At 35.2% G+C, this 20,009-nt stretch overlaps 1 protein-coding gene across 4 annotated transcripts in view; it reads right to left on the reverse strand.

Annotated features, from left to right (window-relative positions):
- PARN (poly(A)-specific ribonuclease) overlaps positions 1–20,009 on the reverse strand; it is a 184,044-nt gene that overhangs the window by 54,907 nt on the left and 109,128 nt on the right. For 3 of the 4 annotated variants that reach the window (XM_043977526.1, XM_043977525.1, XM_043977524.1), the window contains one exon: positions 1,731–1,920. In XM_043977526.1, the coding sequence (XP_043833461.1) occupies positions 1,731–1,920 (190 nt within the window). Of the gene's footprint in view, positions 1–1,730; positions 1,921–11,369; positions 11,876–20,009 lie in introns of those variants that run through there. The other variant, XM_043977527.1, reaches the window with a different exon arrangement.

The following is a 20,009-nucleotide window of genomic DNA, read 5'->3' on the forward strand; positions in this document are numbered from 1 at the left end:
TTTCTATGAGGCTTAGAAATAACTTTGTTTTGAAGAACTCTGTAATAGGACTTTGCCCATATCTAATTGCAAATTACAGTTACTTTAGAAAACCACTAATCCAATATAAATAACTTTGATACATGATTTAGTAAATGCCTCATGATTAGTAATACCCTGGAGCTTCTCAATTTTTTAGGAAGTTTTACAACTTCAGATTTACAGGAAGGAAGACAAGAAAGGCCAGGAAGAAGGAAATATACCAAGGAAGTATTCATGGGTAGCCAAACTAAATAAGATGCTAAATAATCCACAGCTTAAAAAAACCCTGAATTTTTATAAATGTCAAACTGAGTTGGAAAACTATTTCTTCTAATTATAAAATGTAACTAATTTCATTACTTTACCCACATCAAATTCTGCAGGAAATATTTTCTATTTACATTGTCTATCTATATTTGGATTTCAGGGCACTTCTAAACCAAATCTCATTTTTTCCTATTCAGACAAATTTACTTCCAGGCCAGTTTCCCTAAAATACAAGTCCTATAGTTTTCCAATTGACAAGTACAAATCCCCATATAATTCTGGACTTTGATTTTATTACTGGAAAAAGGTACAAGCTACTAACAATATAGATGTAAACAAGAGAAGTGATGGAAATCTATCTGCATTAGCAATATTAGCTGTCAACAGCAAAGGTTAAGTTTTCATGAGTGGCTCCAGCTAGATCTCAAAGCCAGTTCTCTAAAAGTAATTTAAAATGAGTCACATTTGCAGCAATCAGCTTGGCATGGAAAATTGAGTGACTTTCTAAATCACAAATTCTTAAACCTTTAAATTCTCACCCCATGCCTCCATTCCATTGTTAGTGTACTATGTGTTCATATTGCAGTAATATAGCCTCATAGTAATGCACTTAGTATATGATCCTTTTTTTAAATTAAACTCTCAATGAAAGTGGTTAACAGACACAAAGAGAACACCAAAAAAAAAAAAAAAGTCTCTCATTGGCTCTGTGAGAGATAGACTAGATTCTTTATGATTAATTCACATCTAGTTTAAAACACCTTTACTATGTCTAGGATGAGGCGTCTGAGAACAAATTCAGATTGATACATTTCCTACAAACACTGTGGAAGAAAATCCCCAATCCAGCATCTTGTTTATAACTCTAAGAAGCAATTCAGGATATGGAATGGAGGAGATGCAAAATAATAACATGTGCCAAATTCAAGTCCCTTCCTTCTAAACCAGAAATGAACAACTGTTTCTGCCTTCCGGCACAGTCATCAGGCAATAAGTGGGGCAGAAGGTTCTGATGAATTTATAAATTACTTTAGTCCTTTATTGTTCTACATGCTTAGAACAAAGTAAAAAAAACTGGATTTTCACACTGAAGTGTACACAATTTATTTGTATGGATAGTGAGAACTATAAAAATAGTCTAGGATTTCACCACAACTGTCTATAATATGATTGCTTCAAATACTTGTTAGGTAGTAGTAATGTCTTTTGTTCACATGTAGCTTTGGAACTAGGAGGTTTGAAGGCTAGGAGTACTGATTGCATATTTTAGCTGAGTGGGAAAACAAATTCTTTCTCAAAAGTCACTTTACCCATCTAGAATTCTATGAAGAACAAGAAGAAAAATTAATACAAAAGTCAATTTACCCCTTCCATCCAATGCCAATTTAATAAATTCAATTTACATCAACATTTACTAAGTGTCTACTACCAAAATTTCTTACCTGTTAACACAGTAATACCGACTTTGTGGGATATACGATGTGCACTGAGTTTTTAACCGCTTTCTTTCAACCTCCTTCCAACTATTTTCAGTCCATTTTCTCTTGTTCTGTTTATCCACATGTTTTTTCTCAACATACTCAGCATAAGTCTGGATCCGGTAACTTTCAGCATACTTGCTGGTATTGACGGCTACCAAAAAAAAAAAAAGTTTCTTTACATAAAAATTGTTTCATTTATCCCAGAAGCATTATCTCTTTCAATTCTTCAAATATACATATTAAACAGAAAATGTTCTTAGTTTGAAAAGCATAAAACCTCAGTAGTAAAAAACTAACAGAGCTTCTGCTAGATGGCACAGTAGATAAAGCACAGATTTTGGAACCAAAAAGACTTGGACTTCAAATCTGGTCTCATATGTTGCTTGGCTGTATGATCCTGAGCAAAGCACTTTAACTATTATCTGCCTCAGTTTCCCCCATTGTAAACTGGGGGTAATAACAGCTCCTATCTCTCAAGGTTATTGAGAGGATCAAATGAGATCATATTTTTAAAGCACTTAGCACAATGCCTGGCATACGGCAGGCCCTTAATAAATGCTTCTCCCTTCCCAGGTCAAATGTAACAAAACCCAATTATCCTGGCCTTGGTAAACTGAAAATTCATAATAATAAGATATGTTCTTCCTTTCTTATATATTTCTCTCTTCATTTTTCAAAGCTGCCAGTTCCTATCTCAACCCCTTACCCATCAGCACCTGGACTTAAAGGGCTATAGTTATGCTCGGGCTTTGCCATCTTGACTTTGTGCCAGTTTCAACCCCAAAACACAAGGCTGATACTGTGCTGTCACTTTCTCCTCCATGTAGTATCTGTTGGACAGGGCATTATGGTGGCTACAAAACTATGAGAGCAAAGGAATAAAAGATCTCCTGACAGATGGGCACTGTCTAAGTACTACCCTCCTACAGGTCTGTGCTTCTCTCCCAGCCCATTGCCAGTGCCCCAGAATGTTCATCTTTCTCAAAGGTGAGAAAGTAAAAGCCTCTCCTCCTTCTAAAGCATTCTTGGTGACCAGGCAGTTCAAAAGGCACTACAGGGGGGCAGCTAGGTGGCGCAGTGGATAGAGCACTGGCCCTGGATTCAGGAGGACCTGAGTTCAAATTTGGCCTCAGACACTTGACACTTATTAGCTGTGTGACCCTGGGCAAGTCACTTAACCCCAATTGCCTCACAAAAAAAAAACAAACCAAAACCAAAACAAACAAAAGGCACTACAGGAAGAGGAGCAGCAGGAATTATCAAGGGCATGGTAAGTATTCACCTGCATTCAGAGTTTTCAAAGCAGCTGCCTATTGCAATACAAGAGATCTTTAGAAGAGCAAGTGTATGAAGTAGATGCTCCATTTGTTTATACAAACAATATAAATTTATACATTTAAATAGTAAAATAAAAACAAACTGATGGTTTTCTTTTATCTTCATCTAGGTGGCTCAGGTCTCCCTAAAGCTTTGAAAGGGGGAGGTGGGGCCTAAAAAGAAGAACAGACAACACAGCACTGGTTCAGCGGTTCAGTCCATATGCCAAATGCCAGTAATGAATTATGATAAAAATGATAGTTATCTTTCTCTTTTTATACTTCATACTTTCACCTTCTTCAAAAATGAGCAAAGTTATGCAGTACTTATTAAATATATTCCAAACACACTCTAAAATAAAATCTCAGAATCTTAAAGTTTCTGCACGTTGAAATTTCCAACAGGACGGTGAATTACTTAAAAAGTATGTGCCGAAACGAGCTGTGATTCATTCTAAAGGGGACAAAACATTTAAAGACAGTCATGGGATATAAAGTATCCAGTAGACCAAAGCTGAAGGAGAAATTGATACCACACAGACATAGTATCTTGTCCTCTCTTAAAAATGTTATTAATTTCCCTTTTTCTAAATGAACATGCTTTCAAATCTAGAATTTAATCTGAAAAAAAAAACTATTTAAAGTAAGCATGATTCTAGGTGTTACAAAAGGATTAATTTTCTCAATTGTATCATCCATTCTACAATCATTATTCTTTTCAGATTGCTTCTTGGCAAAAGAAAGCTTCCTGATTTTTTTCTTTAAGTCTCATTACTTAACTCAGCAGGTTTACTTTGCAAGTGTGTCTGAAAAGGATCATGTTGGCAATGATCTTTTTCTCAAGATTAATTTTAGTTGCAGAGGAAATAAAGCAGGTTTGAGTCAATATTTTACATAATGACAAGGATAATAATAGGCTCATTAATGAGTCAAGCTGATCTCTTAATAAGTGTTATTATTCCCAATAATTGAGCTCTTGAGAATTTGGACCACACACAACAAACAACTGCCTCTCTACAGAGAAGGGATTTATGTCAACATGTGGAGTATTAGGATCATTTGAAAAGAAAAGATGGGATGGAGGGGAATGGAAGAACAGCACACTTTCACTTCTGGCCTTCACACAACAACAGTTTACCAACATTCCTTCAAGTCCCAGCAGCTTTGCAGCTCACAGCTTTTAGAAGCTTTTAATCTGCAAGCCAAGCTCTGGCCCAAAGCCATCACTCTAATGGATGAATCAGCAAAATAAATTGGCTGTCAACTTGTGTCCTCCCTTGTTTCTAGCCTGACTGTTTAAAAAAGTGTGCTACAGACTGGTCAGTCACATTCTAACCTTTTACAAATTAGTTGATGAAATGATTCAAGGCCACCTTTCGGTTATATTTCTCAGAAACAGTTTGACATACTAATAATCACAAGAGACTTTTCCTTATATGTTATAAAAGTCAATGCTAGTTCTCTCAGTACTTTTCATGTCTTCTATTTGCATGTCAATTTTTTCTTAAAACAATTTCATTTTTATGAGTTATTTAAATTTATTTTAAAAATAATTCTTCCTTGCTATTTATCTCAAAAACCTAAAAGAAATTTCACAGTCCATTTTCAACAAGGACAGCATAAATTGGGCCTTAGCTTAAAAATAAAATAGCTGAAAGATTTATCTCATGATAGTGTCTTTACTGTAGTAGTAGGCTTCCGCCAGTCTCGGACGACCATGGATCAGCACCTTGAAGAGCCACAGGCCACAGTGTGGCTGTGCAGTCCAATATGGGAGCCGCAGCTCCTGCTGCAACGAGAACATCGGAAAACTTCGATCTCTGTTGCCTGTCGGTTCCTGCGTCTCATTTGTTTTTCTTCCTCCAGAGCTTGGAGGCCCATCTCAGCTGTGCGCAAACTGCTCCTGAGTACTGAACTCCATTGGGCGTGGTCCTTGGCCATTTCCTCCCAGTTGTGGGTGTCTATTCCCAGAGTCCTCAAGTCTTTCCGAGCATCTACATGCTACTGAAACAAAGAAGGCTGCACTGGCTCGATCATGTGCACCGCATGCAAGACGGGTGCATTCCTAAAGACCTACTCTATGTCGAGTTAGCCCCAGGCCAAAGACCTGCTGAACGCCCCCAGCTTCACTACAGAGATGTATGCAAGCAAGTGTCTTTACTGACTTAATAATAAAACTATAAATGATATGAGGTATGAATTAGTACTGCTGGAATGGGGATTTTTTTATGCTTTCCTCACTAAATTAAGAACAATTTTACCATTTACTCTTCAGACCCCTGAAATAGATTTAATTATTTATGAAACTTCAACAGCAACAAAAAACAGTCCACGTCATTAATTCTATAATCTCAGTAAGCTCACACCATTATTTCTAATTTCTAATGAAATTATGTAAGCACTATCAATTCAATAGTCATGGGCTTAACCACCCATGGAAAAATTTCAGGTCACAAGGAACTCTTACCATCCCCATCAATTCAAATCCAAATTCAACAAATATTTTCTACTCACCAGGCAAGAGGAGAAAAATTTAGATTAAGAAATGGTCACTGCCTACATGCAGATTGGATTTAGTAGGAGGACATGACACAGAGACAAATAATGTATTAAATTTTGTGAGAGGTGCCCAAAACATGTTATTTAAGATCCATAAAGATAAATTTATTCTTGATTTAGGGGATCAAAGCGATGCTGAAATTTAAGATGGGATTTAAAAAGAACAGGTAAGAAAAGCAGGAGTGGGACAGAGACATTCAAGATATACATGAGGAATGCCATAAGCAGAGGTATGCATGTGGGAAAGTACCAGTCATATATTAGAGTTCTTCAGTTTAGCCACAGCACAGACTAAAGGGAAGGGCATAAGAGAAAGCTAGAAAAGTAGGGTAGTATATCTGATTCCTTACTGATTCAGGGAGGGGAAAGAGGAGGGAGGAAAGAGGGACAGAATTTGTAACTCGAAACATTAAATAAACATGTTTATTATTATTTTATATTTTGAGGGGCAGTGAGGATTAAATGACTTGCCCAGGGTCACACAGCTAGTAAGTATCAGTTGTATTATTTTTTTTAAAAAGGAAGGTGGGGCAGCTAGGTGGCACAGTGGATAGAGCACTGGCCCTGGAGTCAGGAGAACCTGAGTTCAAATCTGGCCGAAGACACTTGACACTTACTAGCTGTGTGACCCTGGGCAAGTCACTTAACCGCAATTGCATCACCAAAAAATAAAAAAAAATTTAAAAACTAAAAAAAAAAAGACATACTATTCACATTTCTTTTAGATCACTCAACCATACAAAGACAAATGGTTTTTTTTTCATCAATTCATGAACAGCAAATCAATAAGGTTATGTTATCAGTTAAAGCCTAAATTTACATATGTAGATAATGACTAAGGGGGAAAGAAAACCACCTTAAAAAATATGTAAATCCCCAAATTCATGCCTTGTATAGAACTAACATTAAACAACTTTCAGTATGTACCTAGTTCAAAAATATGACATGCAGTAAATAAGCATAATGAGATGTGTTCACGTACATATAAAAGTATACAGGTATGTCATGAGAAAGAAGTGTTTATAAGATTAGGACAAGTGTTACAGTTTTCTAATCTCATGAAATGAGATTTTCTTATTCTATACATTCTCTTGCATATATGAATGTTGACAGTGTGGTCTGTTAAATAAATCATTTTTATAGCATTCTGGGTGATGCTACTACATTATTTTTTCCTTAAGCAGAGGGTCATGGAGTATAATGGAGAAAAGGCTCTCTTTTCAGCCACAGAAAAATTAAGACATTACAAAATTAAGTTATGAAGTTAATTTTTTCCCATTTATAAACTTTAAAAGAACAGTCACATACAACTAAGTTGACAGAGCATGATGCCCTGCAGGTATCATTACTTCAGTAGACTTGCAAAGAGATGTGGTCAGTAGAAGGGGCAGTCCTTTAATCTGGTCTTCAGAACAACTGGTCTTAATCTTAATATTTTATCTGAGTCTTTCTGATTCTTATCAGTTTTCCTTACACAAAAGTTCTTTTTTGTCCCTTTCACCAATCCAAAAATTCACATATAAAACTAGTGATTTACACTTATCAAAAATACTAGTTTTAGATGATGAAGAGTCCCATGAAATGACTTTCTTCCTGATGCCTTTATTTGCCTAAGAAGGACCAGTGTGACACCATTTCATTTAGCTACAATTTCCCTTTGACCTCAGGTTTTATCAGTAATGAGAGTGTTAATATTAGTAAAAGAGTTATTTTTCTGTGATCTTATCAGCTCAATTATCTTTATCTATATGTCTAGCCCTACTCTCTCTTGAACTCTAGTTCTAATCACTAACCACCTATTAGATAATGTGTGTCCTACTGGTATATCAAACTCAACATGTCCAAAACAGAACTTTGTATCTTCTCCTACAAATCTATTACTCCTCAAAACTTCCCTATTACTGTCAGGAGCACCTTCATTCACCCAGTAATCCAGTTTCATAACCTCAAAGTCATCCTAGACACTTTACTATTGATCAGCCACCAGAGCCAATCAATTGCTAAGTCATGTCAACTTTACCTCTTCACACCCTCTCTTATGTTTCTTTCTCTCTTCTCATGACCATTACCCTAATTCAAGCCTTCATACTGGAACAGCCTTCTAAGTGAGCTCCCTAACTCTAAACTTTCTTCTCTTTACAAAGCTGTACTAAAGCCCAAGTTTAACTATTATTCTCCTGTTCAAGAAGCTCTAGTGGTTCCATTCTGCCTGTAAGATAGAATATAATTTTCTCTGTTTGGCATTTAAAGCCTTTTATAATCTGGCTCTTGCTTACATCTCTAAGCTTGTTATATCCTCTCAGTATTCTACAATCTGGCAAAACTAGTCCTTCCCACTCCATCTTTATATCCTACATAGGAAGCACATAAGGCGTCTTGATTAAATTACAAGAGTATATCCACTCAGCACTAATGCATCGATGGTTGAGGTGTGAATAGAACCAACCATTCTGGAACTATGCCCAAAGGCCTATAAAACTGCATGTATCTTTTGACCCAGCAATACCACTACTAGATCTGTATCCCAGAGATCATAAAAAAGGGAAAAGGACAAAAATATTTATAGCTGCTCTTTTTGTGGTGGCAAAGAATTGGAAACTGAGGGGATGCTCAACAACTGGGGAATGGCTGAACAAGTTGTGGCATATGAATTTAATGGAATACTATTGTGCTGTAAGAAATGATGAGCAGGGGGCGGCTAGGTGGCAAAGTGGACAGAGCACTGGCCCTGGATTCAGGAGTACCTGAGTTCAAATCCAGCCTCAGACACTTGACACTTATTAGCTGTGTGACCCTGGGCAAGTCACTTAACCCCCATTGTCCCACAACAACAACAACAAAAAAAATGATGAGCAGATTTCAGAAAAACCTGGAAAGACTTACACGAACTGATGCTGAATGAAGTAAGCAGAACCAGGAGAACATTGTATACAGTAACAGCAATACTGTGTGATGATCAGCCATGATAGACTTAGCTCTTCTCAACAATACAATGATCCAAGACAATTCCAAAAGACTAATGATGGAAAATTCTCTCCACATCCAGAAAAATAACTATGGGATCTGAATGTAGATTAAAGCATTTCCACTTTTTTGTGGTTTTTTGTTGTTCCTTCTTTCTTGTGGTTTTTCTGTTTTTCTTCTGATTTTTCTCTTACAACACAACTAATGTGGAAATATATTCAACATGATTGTACTGTATAACTTATATCAGATTGCTGTCTTGGCAAGGGGGGATGTAAAGGATGGAGGGAGAAAAATTTGGAACTTAAAATCTTACAAAAATGAATGCTGAAAACTATATTTACATGTAACTGGAAAAAATAAAATAAAAAGTATGTCTACTCACTGGATAAGGACTTAACATTTAGAGAACCAAAAGTTAAGTTAATGTTTATATATAGTCTAATAACTAAGATCTTTAACAAACTCTTTCCCCTCTTCTACAACTCTAAAACTATTGCTGCTGACCCAGAAAGGGACTATAAAGGACTATGGGTACAGTTTTTATGTTTTTCTTTATTTTGAGAGTTTGCAATGGTCAAAGAATTCATTGCTATCAACTAGTCATCCCAATGGTGAATATAACTTTTTAATAAATGTTGATAAAACAATGTATTTTTTAGGTTTTCACTGTAATCTTTTTTTCTGATAGGATAATTTTGGTTTATGGTTAATTAGGTTTGTAGCACTATGCCGTAAAATATGTCACTATTTATTACCAAACTAGGTTTTTGTCATAAATGTACTAAACAATTAAAATACTGTGTTTTAGTGGGGAGGTTTTTGCTAATAAAAGTGAAACATAATTTTAGTAGAGAATTACTTTTCACATTAATGATATTTAGTCTAAAAATAAAAATACTATACTGTGTGAACAAAAACTTTAAAACAACCTAACTGAAAAATATTACTGGAGGAAAAAGGAAGGATATTTTCAAGCATACAGACTCGTTTTCAATAGAAAGTAAGTCCTTGTAGATTTCTTTATTTGTATTTAATAAGATGACAAGTAAACTGGTTACAAAATAAATCACAAGGGAACAAAGGCTGAATGATTTTTAAAATTTAAGAGTAGTTGTGTAATTAATTACAAGTAACATTACAGAGCACCAGGATGCTGCCATTGCCACCAAATTCAAATTCATCGCTCTATAGTAAATCTACTAATTGACACTGTGAATTAAAATGCTACTTTAAAAATTATTTTCATGTAAAATTTATGGTAGATTTCCTTTTAGGGAGGGTGAAGGAGGGGAAAGAGAGCACAACATAAATATCACTTAGGGCAATCTACATTTGCATGAGTTAATTACATTAAATTTATATAAATTCATCTAATCATATTGTTATTGAATACTTATAGAGTCCCTATTAGGTGCAGAACACTATACTATCAAAGTGGTGTATGAATTATTTGGAATACAGAATAATTTTAATATCATTTTATTTTGTATATGTTTCTGTTGATTCTAGGCTGATAAAATTCTAGCAGATAAAACAGAATCAAGCTGGTTTCCATGTTTGTTGCTCTTGCTGGTTACATTCTAAATTCTGTGGTTTTCGAGAACGTATATTGCTCCAAGGAAATGTGCATAAGGTATAGGTCTTAAAGAGCATAGTTCAATGACACAGATATTGGAACAGCTTGATCCACAATGAGACCGGGACGGTCATACCCAAAGGCGAAGGAAAGCAACTGGAATGATGAAAGGTAACATCAAAAGCTGGTAAACTACTGCGGTAGTTCCTCAGAAAACAAGCAAGGACTTTTAGATGGACCTGGCACCTGGAAAGATTATTTATTCTTCTTTTTGTTGTTCAATCATTTTTTCAGTTGTTTACAACTCTTTGTGACCCCATTTGAGGTTTTCTTGGCAAAGATCCTGAAATGGTTTGCCATTCTCTTCTCCAGCTCACTTTACAGATGGAGAAACAGAGGCAATCAGGGCTAAGTGATTTACCCAGGGTCACAGTTATTAAGTGTCTGAAACCAGATTTGAATTCAAGAAGAGGAGTCTTCCTGAAGCTAGGCCCAATGATCTATCCACTATGCCACCTACCTGCCTACTGACTGATTCTTCTACAATACATTATAAGCTTTTTCATAATGGAAGAACAGTGAGAAAACCATCAAAAAATGCTATTAACCACTGGTACCAAAAAAAAAAATGTCCTGGAGAAAATAATGTCAAGATTGGCATAATAAAGATTGGAAAAAGGTAATTTTATTGATGTAACTCATTTTTTCATTCAAGGATAGGTAAGTACTTTTGTCAGAAGTAATACAGTTAAGTCTGGAAGCCCTGAGCATATTAATCAGACTGTAAAACATCCAAACAAAATATTTTTGGGGGACTTATCATTTCCAGTGGGTCTTAAAGTTGTCCCAATTGAGGGAATGATAGGCTCTCATAAAATATACTGACATATTGTGGTGAAGAATTTTTCTGGAATTAAGAAATACCCCAATAGAGACGGAATATTACAACAAAGCACTGTACTATGCCACACATAACAAATGATTGTGAAACTTATCTAAGTGATCAAGACAAACACACTTCAATGGTTTTATTTATTATTTTTTTTTGCGGGGCAATTGGGGTTAAGTGACTTGCCCAGGGTCACACAGCTAGTAAGTGTTAAGTGTCTGAGGCTGGATTTGAACTCAGGTACTTCTGAATCCAGGGCCGGTGCTCTATCCACTTATCTATCTATGCACCATCTAGCTGCTCCACTTCAATGGTTTTAAATGCCATAAAATCCACTGAAAACCTATGGATTATAATCAAGCGCAGACCTGGAAAAACTGACTTCATCAAATGAACATTTAATATCCAGTGTGATAAATGTTGATTTCACAATGGAGAATTAAAAAACACATAACAAAATCTTGTGACATCATGCCTAATCATGTAAGATAAGTAAATGTAACAAAAAGAAGACAAGTTAAATTTTAAAAAATTAAAGATATAAACAGTTGTCAGGTTTATTAAGTCAATAAATTATGTGTTTTGGCTTGAATAATTGACATACTACTGTAGATCTTATGGAGACATATGAGGGTAGTTAGTATATAACACAGCAAAAATATAGGTAAATTTTCATTCTCAAAGCTCCAAGTTATTCAAACATTTTCACAATAGCAGAATTTTGTCAAAAAGAGTACAGTAATAGAAAACCCATTCTTATAATGCAGCAACAGAGGATGAGGAGAGCTGAACCCAGTATCTGTATCAAAAAGCAAAGAGAGAATTTTCTTTTATAATATTTACTGTACAAAATTTGTATTCGGAGGCAAGGAAACAAAAGTGAAGAAAGAATATTTCTAAATGTTACCAAACACACCAAAAATTATGAAGACTAGCTTAGGATATGGTTACTCAGTTTTAGTTACAGGCCCCAAACTTCAAACATTAAGACTCAATATAAATTGCACAAAATCAGGCAAATGAATAGCATTGGCATTTTATACACAGAAGAGCTGAGAGAAATACCCATCAAAAACTTCAAGATCAGAAGATGAATGGGTTGAATATAAAGTCCATTAAGATATCATATAAAAATATTCTCAGTTCATTTCACAATACTGTAGGTAGTCATTTATTAGCACAGCTCAAAGGAATTTAAATGAAATAATAGGATTCTGTATATGAATTTAATTTAGCAAAATCTTATACAAGGATGAAAACTGTAAACTATCTACACAGATGAGCTAGCCCCATATTTTAAAAAAATTCTAAATTTCAAATTAAAATTATAATGACCACAGTCATTAGTTCAACTTGGTTTACTTAATTCATTTCATCTAAACTGATGTTATCACAGATTATTTTTTAAACATTCATTCTTGCACGTGTTGCTCAGGCTCAGGAAGTTATTTATGGTATAGAAAACTGCATTTCAATGTATCACAACTACCACAGAGATACCATGCAAATTAATGCAAAATTTCAATGGTTTGTGTTGTTACCATGGGAGGTATTCCCTCCCAGGAAATTAATTAACCAGTAACCTACATTATCTTTTCATTCTAATTATTTGGCATGAGGCATCATGGCCTAAGTCAATAAATTTCATTAATTACTTTGTCCTAAGTGATTGAGAAAAGATGGCTTTGGAACTGGAAGCACCTTGGTTCAAGTCTTACCTCTGACACATGGGGAGGTAACTGCTCAGCATTCTAGGTAGCTAAGACAAAGCTTCTTAGCCTGTGGGTCAAGACCCCACGTGGGGTCATGTAAATGAATCTGGGGTTTCCAAAAAATTTGGCAGTAAATGTTTGATTTGTATACCTGTTTTATATACCTATATACCAGGGTCATGTAAATACATCTCAGGAAAAAAAGGGGTTGCAAGTGGAAAAAGTTTAAGAAGCCCTCATCTTACAGTAGCTTGTAGAGAAGATACTGATATGCATCCATAGGGCAAGTTTCTCATAGGAGAAACATGATATCAGTGCAGTATCTGTCCTAATCCTATTTGGCACTAAGTAAGTTTGCTTAGACAAGCAAGTAAGTCTACTCTATTTCTCCATGGTTCTTGATAGGTACAAAGTTAACAAATTCTCCAAAGCACAAAACCATAAACACACACAAAATAAGTCTGTAAATCAATCACAAATGATGAAATATTCAGTCAAAGAGAAAAAAGGGAGTAAATAATTTTATAATGAAGATGAATGGACATTTGTGGAATTCTGAATCAAATTTAGACTACAGGGCTATGGAAATTTATGGGGAAGGTTAAAAAAATATTGAAATTTGGAAATAAGTACATAGGAAAATAAATGGGTATTTAATTGAGTTTTAAAATATTCAACTTTCTATTCAGGATAATAGTTGGGGGGGGGAACTCAAAAAATCTCAGTTACGGCTGTGACAAAACATTTAGCTAGTCTGACAAATTTGACTGACAGCTGTGAAAGACCTGAACAATCTCAACATTCTTTAAACTTTATGACAGAAAGACTAGTGTGCTAACTGTACAAACTTAGTGAAAAGCTATCATCGAAACATTTTAAGTCATACAGATCCTGGAAAACAGCCTAAAATGGATGGAATGTTAAGTGGATTTTGCCATGGGGAGAACCAAATTACAGTATCTTTCTTTTTCTGTTTGAGTAAACTATTAGGATGGCCTAGAGAGATTCTTTAAATCTAAGAGAATTCTCAGATGTTGCTAACCATTAAGAAACTATTAAAGACAAGATGGATCAGAAAGGTAATTATGGCCTAATTAAGTCTGGCAGATGGCCACTAAATGGTACTTACTACTACAGATGAATCACATTATCAATAACTTTTATGGGAGTACCCTATAAAGTGCTTTAAAAGAATCTCAACATAGGAAAAACTTAGCTTACCAAAAAGAAAAATTAGGTGGTGATATTCACTTAAGAAATGATTCATCATTGGAGTGCTTTTAAGTTTCAATTTCTCTGTTAGAGCTAAAATGATTAAACTTACCCAAATTCAATTTACACATCCCTTTTCCAAAACATACATTAATTTAGTTCCATGTGTGAGCGCCTATGTACAAGGCACTGTACAAGGCCTCTCAATCTACTTCAAAAGTGAGTTAAACAGCACCTGTTTTCTACCTCCTAGGTTTCCCTTTCTATAGCTACATATGCAAAAAGTCCAGAAAAGTATCACTGTAATTTAACAAAAATCCCAAGACCTAGAAATAGGTTTGTGTGTGAATCAAAAATGGATAACTGCTTTGCTGAAATATTTAAACCTTAATTGACTATCTATATGAATGCTTTGATGTGGTTTACATTTGAGAAAAGAAATGATATAGCTGATGACTCAGCTTGTTAATTAACCAAATGAAACCCAAGAAGAAAGGGGAAGTGGTGGAAAGATGGAAAGTGATGGGTCCTTATCAGGTTGTGTTTTCACACCTGCGGTTAATCATTATTTCTGGGAGAAAGTGTGTCAGCCACCAAAGCTGCTTCTCCCAATTTATAAGGACAACTGTGAAGAGTGACTGAATTAAAACAAAAGAAGCAATTTCATAGAGTACCCATAAAAATTATGAAATGGCCCAAGTTTTCCTTTGTTTCTTCTTAGAAACATCTGTCTTCTGACACCCAAGCATCCACAGATCAAACAACACTACCCTCCCCAGGAACTGCCATGCAATCAAAATCTTTTCTATCTCACCTACTCAGCCAGTTTCAATCCCGCGACCCCCCAACCCCACCCCATGGACCCAATACAGAAATGTATTTATCTTGTAACATTCCCTACAGAACCCTGTCCTCATCTTAGTTTTCATGTCAATCTCAATGCACCTCAACCAAGTCTTTCAGAATGTATTTTAATGACTCTTCCAATTCCCAATCACATTCTGACTCCCTTCTCTTTAAGTTTCCTTGGCAATTATCCATTCAGGAGTTGTTACTGCACTTTATAGTGACCTTTCACAGTTATGGCTAGGGGACACTTTTTAATCAAACAAAGCCTAGAGGCAATCAAAGAAGATAAAACAGATCCCAGGACCATACTTTAGTTACACGAAATTGAAAAAAATTCAGCACAAACTAAATCAATAAAACTAAAACAAGAAGGGAAGCTGTAAATTGGGGGGAAATCTCTGCATCAAAGATCCAAGAGTGAAAATATATATGGAACAAGAACACATTTTAAGACAAAGAGCCATTCTCCAAATTGTAAAAGGATATGAACAATTCTCAAAAGGAAAATTACAAACTTTTAAAAACCATAGGAAAGCTAGTTTCAATTACTGATAAAAATTGTTAGCATTTACACAGCATTGAAAGGTTTTAAAGCAAAGTGTTTTACATGCTATCTCATATGATCTTCACAACAACCATAGGTAGTAGGGTAATATTATTCCATTTTACAGAAGAAAAAACTAAAGTTGAGAGGTTTGCTCAGGGTCATATAGCCAGTAAATGTTGAGTGAGGATTCAAATTCATAACTCCAAGTCTCATGCTTTATCCACAATGACACTAGCTGCCTAATGCATATCAAGCCTGAAATTCCATCTCATAGCCAATAAACTGGAAATGATGATGATGGCAATAGCTAGCATCAGAGGTTAAGTAACTTACCCAGGGTTTATCCTAAGATAGTAAGCATCTGACAGTGGATTTGAACTAAGAACTCCCCGATTCCAAATTGAGACTTCTATTCATGGCACATGTAGCTGCCTCTGATATAATATACAAACAGTCAATGTTGGAGAAGCTATGGAAAGATATACATACTAGTGCACTGTTGATGGAGCAGTAAAGCAGTCTGGCTATTCTAGAAAGCAATTTGAAATTATGTTTAAAAATAAAAAATGACTAAAATGTCTGTATCTTTGACACAAAGATCTCATTGTTAGATACATATTCTCAAGGAAGTCCAAGACAGAAAGGTCCCATGTACACTAAATATTAAATGTTTTTGTACTAGAAAATAACTTTAGAAACAAATTAACTGACTGAGCAATGGCTAAATAAACTATGGTACATGAATGTAATGGAATATGACTGAACCATAAAAATGATTAATCTGAAGAATATAGAAAAGTACCAGAATACATATCAACTGAGGCAAAATGAAGCAGAACCAGAAAAAAATACACAAAATGACGGCAATAAAAATGGAGATGACAACTATCACTGTGAATACTGACAGTAATTATAACCACCAAGCTGGATTTTGAAGAAAAGATGAGAAAATATACTTCCTTCACTTTTTTTTTCAGAGGTGGGGGCGTATGAGAACAAAATAATACATATGTGTTGGATGCATTGATTTGTTTTGCAGAACTGCTTTTTCTTCTGATTTTTTGTTATAAGGGATGGCTCTCTGGGGAGGAGAAGAGAGGTATTTGTGCTTGTGCATATGCGTGTGCACATCTATACACAGATATATATATATATATACATATATACACACATGAAATTGATATGCAAACAAAGGCACTAATAACTATTAATTTTTTAAAGGATTAGCCTCTTAATGCCTCTTCAATCACACTTTTCCCTGTTTCTAGGACATTGCATGGATGACTCAGCTAAACACTTTGACTACTGAACCTTATTTTCATTGCTAAGTAATACAGTCTTTGACTCAATGTCATGGCCAATAATACTATTTCCTCTGGAAATATGTAATTTAGCTTTCATAATTGGGTCACAATTTCAGAAAAGAAACAAATTTGAAGCTAACATACCCTTCTTGTCCCCGCCAAAAGGGTGAATATAATTCTGAAAGAATTAGATAAAAGTAAAAGAGAATTTCATTAAATTTTTTAATCTATTCTATTCTTTGTCTTCACTGAAACCATTTTATCCAACAACCAATTTATTTCACTGGAAGTCGTCATTCTACACACTAGCTACAAAATATTCTGGCAATCATTTTGAGTGAAATCCCTTGTTCATGTTTATGGTTTTAACCATTTCCTGGCATATGATTTTCAAAGCCTAATTGCTTACACTGATGGATAGCTCTTAATGGGTAACAAACAAAATAACTTCTGTAAGTCTTCAGAAGAAATTACCTAAGATGTTATTTTTAAGAATATTTGATGAAAATCAACTAGCATGAAAATGATCTATTATTCCTCCTAAAAGAAGAAAACCCAGGGCAGCTAGATGGCGCAGTGGATAGAGCACCGGCCCTGGAGTCAGGAGTATCTGAGTTCAAATCCGGCCTCAGACACTTAACACTTACTAGCTGTGTGACCCTGGGCAAGTCACTTAACCCCAATTGCCTCACTTAAAAAAAAAAAAAAGAAGAAGAAGAAAACCCGACATAGTAGCAAATGTTATATCGCTATGTTGCATTTTAGAAACTTTTCAATTGTTACTCTGTATAATTTCCAGGAACCTACAAATTTCCTCTCAATACCATAATGCTATTCTTTTGGAACACAAGTAAGCAAACTAAAATAAAGAAAAAAGCATGCGCGCACACACACACACACACAAAAAAAAACCCCAAACCAAAACACCTGTTACCTGTTTACTTGCTAGACTACAAATTGTCTTTTGAAGCTATGAATTTATAATTTAAATTTTTTTCTTAGAAAAGTAATCATATAAACTACAACTAACATTGTATATCTTCAGCATAAAGAATATTTTAAAGATGCCTGGTTTGCTTAAATGGCTATAATTAGATATTTCTGATGAAATTTAGTTAAAGTCCCATGGCTATGATATTACTCCTATTTCATGCTCACTTAAGAATCCATAGTTCTGGATGAGAAATTAAAAATACCTGAGCCTAACATCTATCACTGATTCCCGAGAATCATGTTTGTGGACAATACTTACCAATTTGTCTTATATACTACACAATAAAAGAACTGAGGAGGCAAAGCAGGTTGTCAAAATGCAGGTAGAATTTTGGAAAACAAAAAAAAGAAAACCCACAGCCAAGTTTTTCTCCTACTCTGTCCTACATGAGTGACCAACAGCTGATACAGGGCAGTTTTGTCAAAGGGAGAAAACCACACAAACTTTCAGGTTGCCAGGCAACATGGTGCCATTTTATTAATGCAATAACTCAAGAGTATCCTCTGAAGGTTTGTGGCTTAGTAGACTGCTGAGTCATTTGTAAAAGGTTATGGTTCCATAGCCTAGGTATGCTCTTGACTTTCTTCCCAAATAGACTTTTCTCCCTGAAAATGTACAGTTAAAGACGATGGGAGGATGCATTAAAGAAACAGCTACCTGAGAACAGAAGTAAATTCTACAAACAAGTAACAAAACCAATGCCAATCATGTTTCCTGGAGTCAATTCTAGACTTTTTTTCCCCTTCAATAGCATGCCAAAAAAGCAGTTGTAATTCATAGCTAATTTCCATTTGCTCCCTTTAGACTACATAAGTATACTGTCAGAAAGGAGATAAATAAAAGACCTTGTGCCCCTTTCTTTGTAGAACTTAACTGCATGCTATTCATTTGGTTAAGGAAGGTAGGGAAGGTTGATTAGTTGACCACTCAGGATTCAAAAGAGCTTTCAAGTATTTCCAGTCAACTGTCATTCTGCATTCTAATGGTAAGGGCCAAATTCTGAAACTAGAAGGTCTGAATCTTTTTTATTCTTGGAATTAGGCTAGTGAAATGGATCTCCAAAGACAGTTTTTGTAAAAGTCAATTTGTACTGTGGATTAAAGAACAACAAAGGAATGCTAACAATTCCTTGTAGTTAAGAGCATGGAAAGGATATGTGTGTGTGTGTGTGTGTGTGTGTGTGTGTGTGTGTGTGTGTGTAAATGACAGAGGCATATCACATATAGCCAGGAAGGGAAAAGCACATGTAAAGCAAAGCAAAACGGGAAAAAGAAAGACATAATGCTTTCTGAGTTTAAAGTACACATACAGATTGGACAGGATCAGGTAAAATCTGGCTGCAGAAAAGCTCAGTGAGGGTGGGGAAATGATAAGAACTCCTTCCACTGCATACATTGTTATACAGTGGAAAATGTTTGTTGGGGGAGAGGTCATGTTGCTAGATCAATTGGCAAAATATGATTCTAAGGTAATGTGTATTTTGTTGATATAGATGCAAAAGAACAGTTCCCTTGTGCAATCTAATTTTCATGCCAAAATGGTTTGGCAACTTCTAACAAGTCCTGTGCTAAGGCTTCAACTCCTTTCCTTCTTTAGCATGGTAGAAGATGCTGGCTGTGCACTAACTTTGGGCAAGAAGGACGGGGAGGCAGCACTGCTACCAAAATGGACTATCCTACTGCAGCAAGCAGCTAGCAGTGACTCTCCTAAATAGGGGAGAAGAGGACATGGAAACAACTTGTATTCCATCTTTCAAATATATACTCTAGGTTTCCATTGCCTCTTATAGATAAAAGTGGCTGGGAGCTCAACAGAATGAGGCAAAATAAAAACATACTCTGCCCTGAAGATGGACATTACTGTGGCCTGCTAGCCATTTTCTTCGTGTCTTCTTCGAATATTTCTGAAAATATATTTTAAAAACCACTTGTTTAAGCAGTGGGAAAAGAAATTCAATTCTACATAAAAGTAATTTTGTCTTTGTAACTTAAAATTTCAAGTGTATTTGTATTTTTAAATGCCTATAATCGTCACATAGTAGGTATTTATTTCTGTTGCACCGAAAGAAGATGAAACTAGAGAGTAAAATATAGGATTTATTCTTAAAACTTGAAACATTTCAAATTTATCATTAATTTATTACCAAAAACATTTTCTGTTCATTTGACTGTCTTAATGCACATTTCAAACCCAAATGTTCATTCCAATCAGAGATTACAAGGACTAGAAAGATCGATATCTGAAGCATAATAATCCTTGGTGATTAACCTTGGCATTTCCATTGCCAATTGGGGGATGAGGGGAAAAGATGATTC

The sequence above is a fragment of the Dromiciops gliroides genome, chromosome 1 (genome assembly GCF_019393635.1).
Source record: "Dromiciops gliroides isolate mDroGli1 chromosome 1, mDroGli1.pri, whole genome shotgun sequence".
NCBI classification, from domain to species: Eukaryota; Metazoa; Chordata; class Mammalia; order Microbiotheria; family Microbiotheriidae; genus Dromiciops; species Dromiciops gliroides.